The 12517-nt window shown below is 40.2% G+C and overlaps 1 protein-coding gene across 1 annotated transcript; it reads right to left on the bottom strand.

Annotated features, from left to right (window-relative positions):
* Positions 1 to 22: 22 nt before the first annotated feature.
* coil (coilin p80) lies at positions 23 to 12093 on the bottom strand. The gene is made up of 7 exons (XM_029509507.1): positions 11809 to 12093; positions 9088 to 10084; positions 7886 to 7975; positions 6552 to 6599; positions 6336 to 6405; positions 5487 to 5575; positions 23 to 414 (listed from the first exon to the last, which is right to left on the bottom strand). Exons 1-7 carry the CDS (start codon positions 12057 to 12059, stop codon positions 367 to 369), a joined length of 1593 nt encoding a protein of 530 aa, XP_029365367.1. The 5' UTR covers positions 12060 to 12093; the 3' UTR covers positions 23 to 366.
* Between the last annotated feature and the right edge of the window lie 424 nt (positions 12094 to 12517).

The raw sequence follows: 12517 nt of genomic DNA, 5'->3' as shown, positions 1-12517 counted from the left end.
CCCTCCTCCAGTGCTTATTTTTTATTAGAAAACAGTTAATACAAGAATTATTTCCACAATCAAATTACTTTACAAAATAATAAAATCATATCTCCATCATAGAAACAATCAGCTAATTACTAAAATAACTGAATTTATAATTTAACTTCAGTTTAATTGCAGTGCCAATATTAGCACTGCACTTTGCAATGCAGTAGTTCTTGACGTGATAGTTTCTTTTAAAACTAAAGATAAACTAATATAATCAACTGTGATCATATTGTACTGTGTTCTCCCAGAGTAAGTTTAAGGATTCTGACAAGATGTACATCATAATTAGGGTAAATTACTCTTGCCAAACCAGGTGGAAGTAATAAAGTGTCAGATTTAAATGATCAGCCTTGGTTCCAGCAGGGAGTCCCACCGCTCTGTCACCTGAGGAAGGAAAGTAAACTTTGATTACGCTAACGTTAAAACAAGACCTCTGTGGATGTAACAGAATACTGGAAAAAGATAAAATATCAGTTTTCTTTGCAGCATGTTATTGGTCACTCAGTGGACAGCATGGAGTACAAGTGATATTTGGAGCCAAATTTGCTGCATGCTTTGCTTTATGAAAAGGGAAGTAATTTGGCCAGAAGATTAGGAAAATTAAAAGTTAACAAAAATTGGGTTGTTTTTTTGTTTGTTTTTTTAATGCCAACTATTAACAGCAGTGGTGCAACATTGTGTATTAGCATCACACAGCAAAGGGACAGTGCAGCATTGCTTCAGCCTCACTTGTAGTCATTAATGCAGTCAGCTACACTAGCCTTTCATGTCCAAAGCATTCAGAATCTGCTGCGGCACACACATATTAACCAGTTCTTGGTGACTTTGTATTGGTCTATGATACTGAAATATAGTGTATTTGTGAAATCATCTGGTTATTGAAATACAAAGCCACAATGAAGATGGTTTTCAGCTCCAACAGAGTCTGTGGTCTAGTAGTTATCTCACTGGTAATTTGATTGCATTTCCAAGTATTTTATTTGCAAATACATGGAGACAGGCGAAGATGGCAACAGCTCAAATGAGGGACTGCTTCTGGTCACCCACAATGCTGTTTGCCTTTTTCAGAGTTCTCTCTTTGTAGATATGCTCTCTAGTAAGCAGCGCGATCCCGAGCAGTTTACATGCCATTGTTACCGTATTCCTGACCGACTGTTTCTGTGCCTCAGAAGTGTTACCAAACCAACAGATGATACGAAAGGTAAGAACATTTTCTATAAAAGCACAGTAAAACATTTTCAGTATGCTATAATGCACATTAAGAGACAGCAGTTTGTTTAAGAAGTACATTCTCTGCTGTGTTGTGGCAGATCTGGAAATATACCAAGATATTTCTAACCTGAGACTGTCTCCTTTGGCTGCCCAAAGATAAAAGTAGGTTGATGGTCTTGAGTTTTCCTGAAGTCATTTCTTTAGTTTTAGATGTGTTCAGGAGTTTTTGCATCACTTAAAAAATAATCTAAAATTAGCCCCTGCTCTTCATCCTCTTCATTCAAGGCTCAGCAAGGCTGTATCACCAGCATACTTAATAACATGCCTGCCAATGAAAGTGCTGGTGCAGGAGTTGGTTTATAAATGAAATGAAGAGATGGCAAGAAAGAGCCCTGAGGGGAGCCTATGCATGATCATTTTATCAGAGAGTAATGTACCTTTTTGGAACCACTGGATTCAAAAACTTAAAAAGTTAACAATCCATTAAAATCAGTCCAGCCTCTAAAAAGAATTCTTTAGATAGTACATTTGCTTAAATACTGGGTTAAAAAGTGTAAAAGCAGATGAAAAGTCCACAGCTAAAATTTTAGCATGTGTCTTTGGTTTCTCAAGGTGAGTGTGTGCAGTAATGTTAAAATTGCATCTTCCACCCCCTTGGAGGCCTGGGAGGCAAACTGCAGAGGATACATGAGGTCCTGTGTTTGTGAGATGATGTACCTCTTCACTAGAGGCTCAAAGCTCTTCATGACCAGTGAGGTTAATGCTATGGGTTGGAATTTGGCGTAGTGGGTCTGGGAACCTTTGGCACAGGTACAATTATGGACTTTTTCCAAAGGGTGGGAAGTTTGTTTAAGTTAAGAGATGATCTAAAAATATCAGTAAAAATTCAGCACAGTTCTTTTAAAACATCCATCCGTCTTCTACTGCTTTTCCGTTTCTGGGTGACGGAGGTGCTCAAGCCAATCCTAGGTCACTCTGAGCGATGTTGGGGTACACCCTGGACAGGTTGACAGGTCTTTTAAACATCTCCACTGATATTGGCTGCATTTCCCAGTTAAGATCGTTCTTAGGCGATTAAGTTAAGTTAAGATAAAGGTCCCAGATGAGTTCTTAATGCCCTTCTTCGGATCGCTCTTTAAGATGCTCTTGCCAGGAGCTGTCCAATACCACAGTTCTGAAACTAAATCAATCGATGTCAGGCAAATGGATCACTCACCACTTAATCAGTGCATAAGTCACACACAACACTGCTACTTAAAGCACTAATTCCGTGCTGCTCGTGTGGATGTGCTCTAATAATTCAAATGATAAATATTTGTTCATTACCTATTTTAACGACACAAACGAGACTACAACTAAATAAGTAGTAGTCTTGGTAAGAAAATCAGGAGGAAATGTATTATATTCCAAAAAAAATATGACAGATGGACGAAAGGACAAATAAACTTAAGGACCTGCATTGTATCCACTTGCATTCATGAACGTTGTCTTCTAATGATCACCTTAATGTGGCCAGTTCATGGATGGACGAAATTGACAGATGTATGGACTACATTCATCTACAATGAGAATAAAAGAAAACACCTGGTATAAACTATGAAAAAAGCAGGAAGCACACTGAGGAGACACTAGGGAGATAAGGCATTGGATCTCTAAGCTGATACCTCATATGGACAGCCCGGTCTCACAGCACGTGGGCTGAAGTGCTGATGCACAAATGCATTTACATAAACCGTTTGGCTTTGCACATGGCGACGCAGTTGATTTACAGCAGGAATATGCTGTAAAGCAGCCATGGTATCTCACACGTGTATCTCACACCATATAGAGTAGCAGGTGGCGCTTAATGAAGTTCCAGCTGAGCTCAATTACACCTGTCAGTGCCTGATATCTGTGAGATGTTGCAGGTATAGGGGGTGGATATATATATATATTTTTTTTTTTTTGTGCTCTGACGCATTTTTGGGTACAGTAAACTATCTCATATGAGCATGCAGATGTGGACAAATTGCGATAGATGGAAATGATGATATTTCACTCCTCATACTTAATCTTTTGCCACATAGGGCCTTCATGAACATATAGAGTCAACATTCAAAGTGTTTATTGTCATATGTACAGTAAGGACACGTGCTTCCCTGTACAATTATATTAATTCTTTTCTGTCAACAATTAATGCTAAATAATACAAATCTGAATGTATAAAGTAAATCAAAATATATATGCACACTGCTTTAATATCTTCTTGCTTACGTCTGGATCTTTGAGCGATTGGCCGCTAAGACTGTTAAGACCAGGTCAGCACGATCTTAGAGTTCCTTCTTAGTGAAAGATCTTCTTAGGCTAAGTGTGAATCTGGGAAATTAGTTTTTCTTTCACAGGAGTTTTAAGAGCATCCTTATAAAGCTCTTAGGGCTAAGATGATCTTAACTGAATCTGGGAAACGCAGCCATTATCAGGGCCTGAGCTTTTACATCCTCTGAAAAGGTGAAGGACCTCTGATTCCATAATGGTAAAATTTTTTAATTTGTTACAAGTGGAGGGGGGGCAGAGAAAATCATCAAAATTGTTGTCGCTCTCAAAACAACGAAAGAAACTGTGGAGCTGGTTTGTCATATTCAGTCCCTCATTGCCATTCAAGTTAATAGCTATAGGTTTTCCTCTGCCCTTGTGTGGAGCTTTGGTCATTGTTTTGATTCCCTTATATGTCTTCCTGGGGCTACCACATGTCAAGGTCACCTATTTTCTGTTTGTAGCTGTGCTTATTCAGCTTTATCTATCTTTTGGTTTGTCTCATAGGTCCTTTCTTGCTACTTCATCTTGGCTTCTGTATTCCCTTTTCTTCTGTACTATCAGATGTTTGAATTTGTTGGACACCCAGCCCTTATCATTAGGGTACACTTTAAAGGACTTGGTGGGTGTGACAGAGTCAGCAAAAAAATGTATGTACTTGGACATGATTTCCCTCTGATCATCAATGCCAGGGGTATTAAAGACCTTCAATATTGTACAGTCTTAACATCCCTGGATGCCTGGAGAGCCATTACACTGCTGTTGTTCCATACTTTGACAAATAGAGTGGAGATAGACAACACTATGGTCAGATGCATCGAGTGAGGGGAGCAGGAATGTAGTATAGGCATAACACATGTCCAGTGTTTTATTCTTCCTTGTAAAACAGTGCACATACTGATATGTGTGCAAGCATTTTTAATGGAGTGAGTATTAAAATCTCCAAGAATAAATGTGGGTGTATCAGGTGAGATCGTCTCAAGTCTCTGTGAAAGGGTAAAAATAGTTTCTGATGCCCTATTAAAATTAGCCTTTGGAAGTATATAAACAGTAGAGAAGATGTGGGAAAATTCCCAGGGCAGACGGAAGGACTGAAAGGAGACACACAACAGCTCTATGTGAGGGGTGCACTTGTTTTCTCCCAACACTATAGCAACTCATCCCTGATGAGTTGACAGACTCCACTTCCGCGAGCCTTCCTGGTGATACCGGTCCTGAACACCGAGAAGCCAAAGAGCTGCACTTCACTGGACTCAATGTTACTGTCCAACCAGGTTTTGGCGATCACCAGGACACAAGTGTTCCTATATTCATACAGGAAACCGGTGTTGGCTGACAGCTCATCTGTCTTCACTCTCAGTGATTGTGCATTGATGTGCAGAGTAGTGGTTTGTTGTTTTTCCAACTTCCTCAGTTGTTGATGAGTGCCACCCTTGCATTGAGTCCTTTGGTGAAATGGGTGTTTAAAATCACAAGTAGTGTGATCATACTCCATAAAGTGAGATTCATGGTCACTTAAGTTCTGATAAGGCACTAAGTATTGTGCATAGACAAACAGGCACAATTAACACACAATAAAATCCAATAAAAGAACGCAATGGCAGAGTGAAACGCCACAGGGCAGCCACAGAGCAGGACCCCCGTGCAGCCCTGCTGCTATAGGCATAGAATGCTGGTCAATGCACTGAGCACCTCTCTTTAGCTTGTTTTAGCTCATTGTGCTGGTTTTCAGGAGCCACAAACTGCACTCTCATTGTTTAGATTTGTTAAGTGGACACAATTGCTGACATCTAGTATGGCAATATTGTTACATGACAGTAAATGAGACATTGAGTCCTTTCTACTGCCACCTATTGGCTCTTTGAAATCACGTGAAACCATACTCAGTGGTCTTAGGGCTTTAGCAATTTTAGCAATCAGTTTTTGTTAAAATTGTTTTAAACATGACTTACCCAAGCACCTCTAGTCACAGCGTACTCCACTCTCTCTGAGCCATCCGGATTTTGATAAACCAGGTCAAATTTCCCAGGCTCTACAGGAGCTGAGTTGTAAAAAGTTGCAGAAAGTCATCAAGGGTGACAAATGTGTCTCATCTATTGTCAACCCAACATGCTCTGTTACTATTCACTAAATGACATTTTAAATTTACTGACTTATACTCCCTAAATGTTGTAAGTTGTGTTCTTTTTTTTAATTTGTATTACCATATCTTTTTCACCAATATACTACAGCGAATAGCTTGTGAGCTCTGACATGAATGTAGACTAATCCCATACCAAAAATGTATTGATCGACTTCACAGTTTAATCTCCAGATAACAGGAATACAATCCTTATGCAGGAAGTTGCACTGTGCAGCTGCTTATAATTAGTGTTTCAGAGCCTTGAAGAATTAGCGTTCTGTTAATAGTGTAACATATGCTGCAAAACTTCCCACCACGATAAAGTGAATGTGTTCAGTATGAAAGGCTGTAATGTCGAAAGAGGGAGTCAAAGGCACAGCAACTAATTTCTTGGTTCAAGATTTAATTTTCATATTTTTCATGACAGAGCCAAATAAGATAAGGGGATAGCACTCATGTCTGTTTATGGTTTACGGAGGGTTTCTCTGTCAGCCACACAACAATGCTAACAACCATGTCTAATCCTTCCAGGGTTTGTAGCACTGATTATAAAAAATGTATCATGTACCTCATGTATGTTTTGACAGCTGATCTTTGCCACACTGACTTATAATCTTCTGCTATTTGGTTATTTAAAATAAGATTAACAGTGTATGTACCAGCAGTTAATAATCCCTACCTTGAGAGACATGAAGTAGTTCCAGCTCAATCTGTTTCGTTGTTGGGTTGAAGTTCACAATCTTTCCCTCCTGAAATGCACAGTAACCTAATAAGTGTTGTGATTCCAGTGTGAATGAACAGCCCTGGCTTCTTGATAATGATCTCACTAAGGCCCCTCCTACAACTTGAGGACAATGGTCATGTTAGAGACCTGAAGCAGAAAGATAACACTCACCTTATACTCTGATATCTCTGGAGTGTAGTTCTCAGCAAGCTCCAGCAGCTGTGAACACAAACACATCTATAATGTAGGGAAATTAATCCACATCCACACACAAACCTCAGTCTATTACTTCGACAAAGATTCTGCTCTGAAAGAATGAATGATACTGTTTCATGATTGAGATCAGAGAAGATAAATAGGAAAATTTTGTGCCAGAGTACTCCAATGTACAGTAACAAGAGCATGTAAAAAGTACATACATGAGTAAATAATGTATATTGCACATTGCATTATTGTAATAAAGAGAGGCAATGTGATATTTATAGGAAATATAGATACAGAGAGTGATTATTTGAATATTGCACATGTTGATATAAATATATCAGTATATAATTACACCTAAAGAGGTGGCAAGAAAGCGGCTGATAGGAAATGTCATCAAGCTGAAACAGCATCATGGTCGATCTGAATATAGTGGGAGGTGTGGTCGAAGAGCCACCAGCTGAAGGGACAGCTTAGAGTTGGATGGTGGTAAGCGGGGGTAGATCCAGGACGCTGGAGCTGCTGTCGAGCACACTGAAGTGTTGTGGGCTTAAATCGACGAAACACCAGCGAAGGGGGGTGCCCACTGGAAGACTTGTTGCATCCAGCCAACTGTTTTGCCCGGTGGAGTAACAGGGCCAAGTATTCCAAGTATTTTAAATATAAATATGTTGAATATCCTCCCACGGACTGAAGAAATATACATTTGGTTAACTTGAGACCAAAAGTGGCCTTGTGACCATCCAAGGGTGAACACCAGTTTGGTCCTTTGCCAGCTGGGGATTGTCTCTAGCCCCCTTAACCTTTCACAGATTAGTGGTATAGATAATGGATGGATGGATGGATGAATGAATGTAGCGTGACCCTGAAGTGCCCGTCAGTATAAAGATGAGGCTGAATGGTTTGTGAACTGCCCACGGTGTACCCTCGCCGCTTCTGGGATTGGCGCCACATATAAAGCCCCGAGTGTAATTCTGAGGATAATGGATGGTTGAAAGTTTTCTCTTCTACAGTACAGACATGCTGTATTGTTCCAAGAGCTATCATATGCTGGTATTGCAAACTGTTGTTACAGTAAGGCAGCAGAAGACTAGCACTGGAAGGTAAAAACATTTTATATTATGTTTAAATATGGTTACATCTGTGCGTGATACTGCTGTAGAAGAAATGGTCATTTCTTCATCGTCCCCTTTATGGCTTCTCTTCAAGTCTGTGATTCGGGGGGTAAGACCTATGGAGCCGCCAAGTTTAACAGTTTACCACAGTGGCATAGTCTGAAAAACAGTAGGCCAGGGTAGGCTTACCTTGAAGGCAATCTTCTGCCCCACCTGGGGAGGAGCTGCCAGAAGGGGCAAAGAGCTGTAGTCCTGTTTGGAGGCACTTTCAGGTCCATTCTATATTCATAGACCAAGAGACCAAGACATTATTAACCCCGAGCCATTTTCACACATATTCCTTCATGATGAACAGGTTACACAATCACGATGTGTGCATGCACACAATTACATTTTCAGATTTTATGAATGTTACTTATTCAAGTAACTTCAATTACCTGTCATCATAGCTTAAATACTCACAAGGTCAAGTTTCAGAGCAACCCCTCATTTATAAACATAAACCTTTTTTATCCCAAACCAACAAATAAAAACCAGATATAATAAATAGTAAATATCTACTAATATAAGAAGAGTGCTGTTTTGTTCTCTATTTTTCTTCTCCGTGGATAAATAACTGGTGAGGATGCTGACATTTTGCCTAGTACAAGTAGTACTTTTAATCTATTTTAACTGTCAACTGCCAATTAAAAGTGGATGTTCACTACTGATCTCAAAAGTCAAGCTAATGTTGAAGAACCTCAAACCTGCATTTATTAGCTCAGTAAACGGTTTCTTGATGAGTTCATGGCCTCAGTCTCCAGTTAAAAGTCCACAATACAACATGACGTTCCATTAGGGGGCGTTGCTGTTGTGTGATTTGACAGACTGTGCAACAGTCAGGACTGAATCCACAGTGAGTCAGATTCAGCCCTCACTCTTCCTCTTCGCAAAATATGGTTTCTACTGGTTTCAAGAACCATGATTGCCAGTTCACAAATTACAAACTCAAGGCTTCAAAACTCAGCTCATAAAACAATAGGTGACACCACAGATAGTTGACCATTACTCTAGCTTAATATGTTGAGGGCAGTTTCACAAGGTTTTCACGATAGTCATTATAAACAAAAGCTTAGGAAGCGTGCTATGATAAAGTGAAGTCGTGGTTGATAAACTATCTTTTCAAAAATCTCTCTGACTAGTACAGCTTTAACTTAATTCCTTTAATCCAGCTGCTCATTAATTTTCTTTTAAGGGACAAGACAATGAACTTACAGCTTCTGTGAATGTGCCTAAATACTGATCTAATATCAATTCTTCAGATCAGAATTACAGCGTCCAACAGTAAGTACACAATTCCCTCCCAATGAAATCACACATGCATGTACATGTAGGAGCAAACACAAACAAACCTGGATGACTACTGATGTGTTGGTCAGTGAATCCGTCTGGTAGCTTGGTTCATTGGCACCATTATAGCTGACCTCAAAGCTATTATCTTTCTCTCTGAGGACCTCTTTACCTCTCCCCCTTCCTTTATTTTCAGGACCACCACGCCTGGCTCCTCTCTGGTTGCTGCCTCTCCCATATGGCAGCATACTCAGACCTTGCCATTGCTGCTGCAGTGGTTTACGGATAACCAGCTGGATCTCATCACTGTCTGAGTCATGAGTCACTGCTGACTGGCCACCAAGAGGCTTGGCTGCAGTGGTTGCCTGCCAGTGGGCACAGTTTGTGGACTGCAGAGCAGTATCCTGCTGGGATTTTGAGTTGTCATTTAATTTCTTACTTTGAGAAGATGTGGAGGTCTGAGGTTTGTTTTGGGATGGGGCTTTACCAGTGGGGGTTTCATCACAGGAGGAATCTGTTTCTGAGGATGAGGAGGAGGTGGGGTGTGACTTTGTCTGGGATGAGTTTGCATGTGCCTTGGATGCAGCAAGGGTGGATGAGGGTACTTTTGGGCTGTGTTTTTGGGTTGGGGTCTTTTTGGGTGCTTTGCCATCCTCACTACTGCTGCTACTGGAATCTGAGGAGGAGACATTGTGTGTTTTTGCTGCTGCTGCTGTTGGTTTCGTGGTGCTTTTACCCAATTTGTCACTTTTTGGGTTTTTTTTGGCAGATGGAGTTGTTTTTGGGGGTGGGGAGCTACTTTCCTCTATCTTCTTCCTCTTTTTCATGTCCTTTTCATGTGACTTCTTCCTCTGCTCATCAACTGAAGCCTGATTATCATCCCCCAACAGACCTTCCTTGCTATGTTTTTTCCGCTTTTTTTTCTTCCATTCCTCATTAACTATGTTGCCTCTAGGCCCATCCTCTTCTGCAGGTCTTTGTCTCTTCCTACAGTTTTTACTTGATGCATCGGAGCACCTGCTTTGTCTATTAACTTGAGCAACAGACTTCACCTTCACCCTGGAAAACAGGAAAACATTTTTAGAAGATGACACCAACATTTCTGTATCACTTTATGTGCACATTTATATAGACAAGATACAGCTCATTTATATCTATGCTTCAGATTAATACAGCTAATCATTTTCATTAAGTTTATTATTATTGCTTTTTGTGCGTTTTTCTCTACTTGCCTGCTTGTAGCTGAAGCTGGAGGGATTTACCACATACTAGGAGGTTTTGTCTAATTTGTTTGGGACTGTAACTTTGCTATATCTGACAAACAGATGACTGAAAAACATGGTGGGTTGGCCCACCAACTTTGTCCACTGCTTAGTAAGATGAAAGATTATTCCAGTCATGCAATCTACTCAAGCTCATATGATGGACATATAAAGGCTAAAGACTAGACAAAACTTTCCTGCAGCCCATTAAAGTCCACACCTCCGCTTCTGAATTAAGGAACATCAATATCTGAAAAAAATTATACTTTTACAAAAACAATATATGAAAAATATAAGAAATTATGAGCAGATCAACCTTAAACTCATTGTAAGGTGTATCAGGATAAAATTCAGCTCAACACCCATGTAATTGAACTTTTATAGTAATCACAGAGCAGCACACTGCACTCCTATAAACAGGTGGAATGTGAGAGGGAAAAGCAGCTCCTTTGATGATCACCATTGGGGAGGTGAGGTTGGTGTTGTCTCCACACATCATTTGAATAAAAGATACTCCCACACACAGCAGATGTTATCCAATGTGTAAAATTGTTCCGTGGAAAGAAAACAGAGTAAGCTTCAAGCCAATTTTCATCATCTGCCTGTTGACACTGCCCCTTTTTTAGATTAAGATAGTGAACAGGAATCAGTAGCTCTGTACTGACGGCATTCATTTAAAGACAAAGTTCACTTAAAAAGGAGCCACCACTTGTACTTGGCACTCTAAAAAATTTTATTTAGTATGTCAGCAGTGTTGAGGAATCCTAACGATATGGACCGCGGACGTGCGCAAACTGGATTGAGCGCGTGTATTCTCTGTAGCCGGTACCGCTGCCTCAACGTAGGGGGGCGATAGTGAGCCTGCGGTTCAAGTTTACGACTCGGTTAACTCTTGCAAAAATTCAAAGAACATCAACGTAACAACTGCACTGGAGTTTCACACTGAACATGGAGGATTTGGTTTCTACATTAAGGAATTGCGGGATTATGTATTGTAAGCTTGTGATTACTGACAAAATAACCACCCTCAGGCTTTAGCTTATAGCTTTTAAAAGCAACAGGAAAAGTTCCGTTTAGGACAAAAATGGGTTTGAATTCAAACTGGTTATGTTGTCATGTCACATGTTTTGTCAGAATTGGAAGTCTGTTTTTTTGCACACCACTCTTTACATTTGTTTGAATGTTTATGTACTGTGGAACTGCGAGAGCAAATATGCTCCCTCTGGGTCGCTATAAATGTAACTGCCAAATGTAGCCCTACATGTGTGTAAGGATTTCTGATATGAAACATAACGAGCAGTCAGTGTATACTCCGACAACCGAATTGTGAATTGAATTATACTATTAGCATTATGTTTGTAAATCTGACTTGCGAGTCAGTGCCTCCCCAACCACAAACCTCACCGCACGTAACTGATATGGACCCATCTACAAGAGCAGCCTCTGTTAACGTTGTGTTTTAGTGGTGCTTCTTCGATGTGGAACTGATGGTACATTTTTCAAAGCCCCCCTTCCTCCCACCTCACGCTGTCATTGTCCCGCACCACGTAGATGTGCTCGGTGTGCGGTAGGTAGCAGTCTTCAATGAACAAGTTCAGGATGCTGCGGGAGCTGAACTCGAACTTCTCCCGTATGATGCTCTCCAGGTCCGCCACCACGCGGCACTTATTTAGGTCCACGAGCAACCAGCACATACGACAGTCGATGACGGCAGGCGGCGGGTAGTCGAAGTATAAGCGCACGCGGATACAACTGTTTGCGTTAGCAGCCATGACGGTGAGAGAACCAAACCGCACGCCAAACACACTACCGTTGTTCTGACCGGAAAGGCGACAACTACTCTTCCGCTTGAAAATTTCAGAATAAAGTATCAAACGTTAAAAACTTGAAAGGTTTCAGAGACTTGCAACACAACACTAAAATATCGATACTTAGAGCGGGCTTTCAAAATGAGCATATCATAATCAATAATTGACGTGCATGTGGATTTATATATATATATATATATATATATATATATATATATATATATATATATATATATATATATATATATATATATATATATATATATATATATATATATATATATACCATATATATAAATAAAAGTCGGACTTGTGGCATTTTATTTTGAAGGACAACTAAGTGTTTGCACGGAAGTCTTGATTTCACCCGGCCGGTGTCTCTTCAACTTATTCACAATATTGCCTTCTGCTGGATGGAGGCG

Source organism: Echeneis naucrates, chromosome 8, assembly GCF_900963305.1.
Source record: "Echeneis naucrates chromosome 8, fEcheNa1.1, whole genome shotgun sequence".
Taxonomy (NCBI): domain Eukaryota; kingdom Metazoa; phylum Chordata; class Actinopteri; order Carangiformes; family Echeneidae; genus Echeneis; species Echeneis naucrates.
Note: the sequence above shows the minus strand (reverse complement) of the source record. Positions and strands in the feature narration are given on the sequence as shown.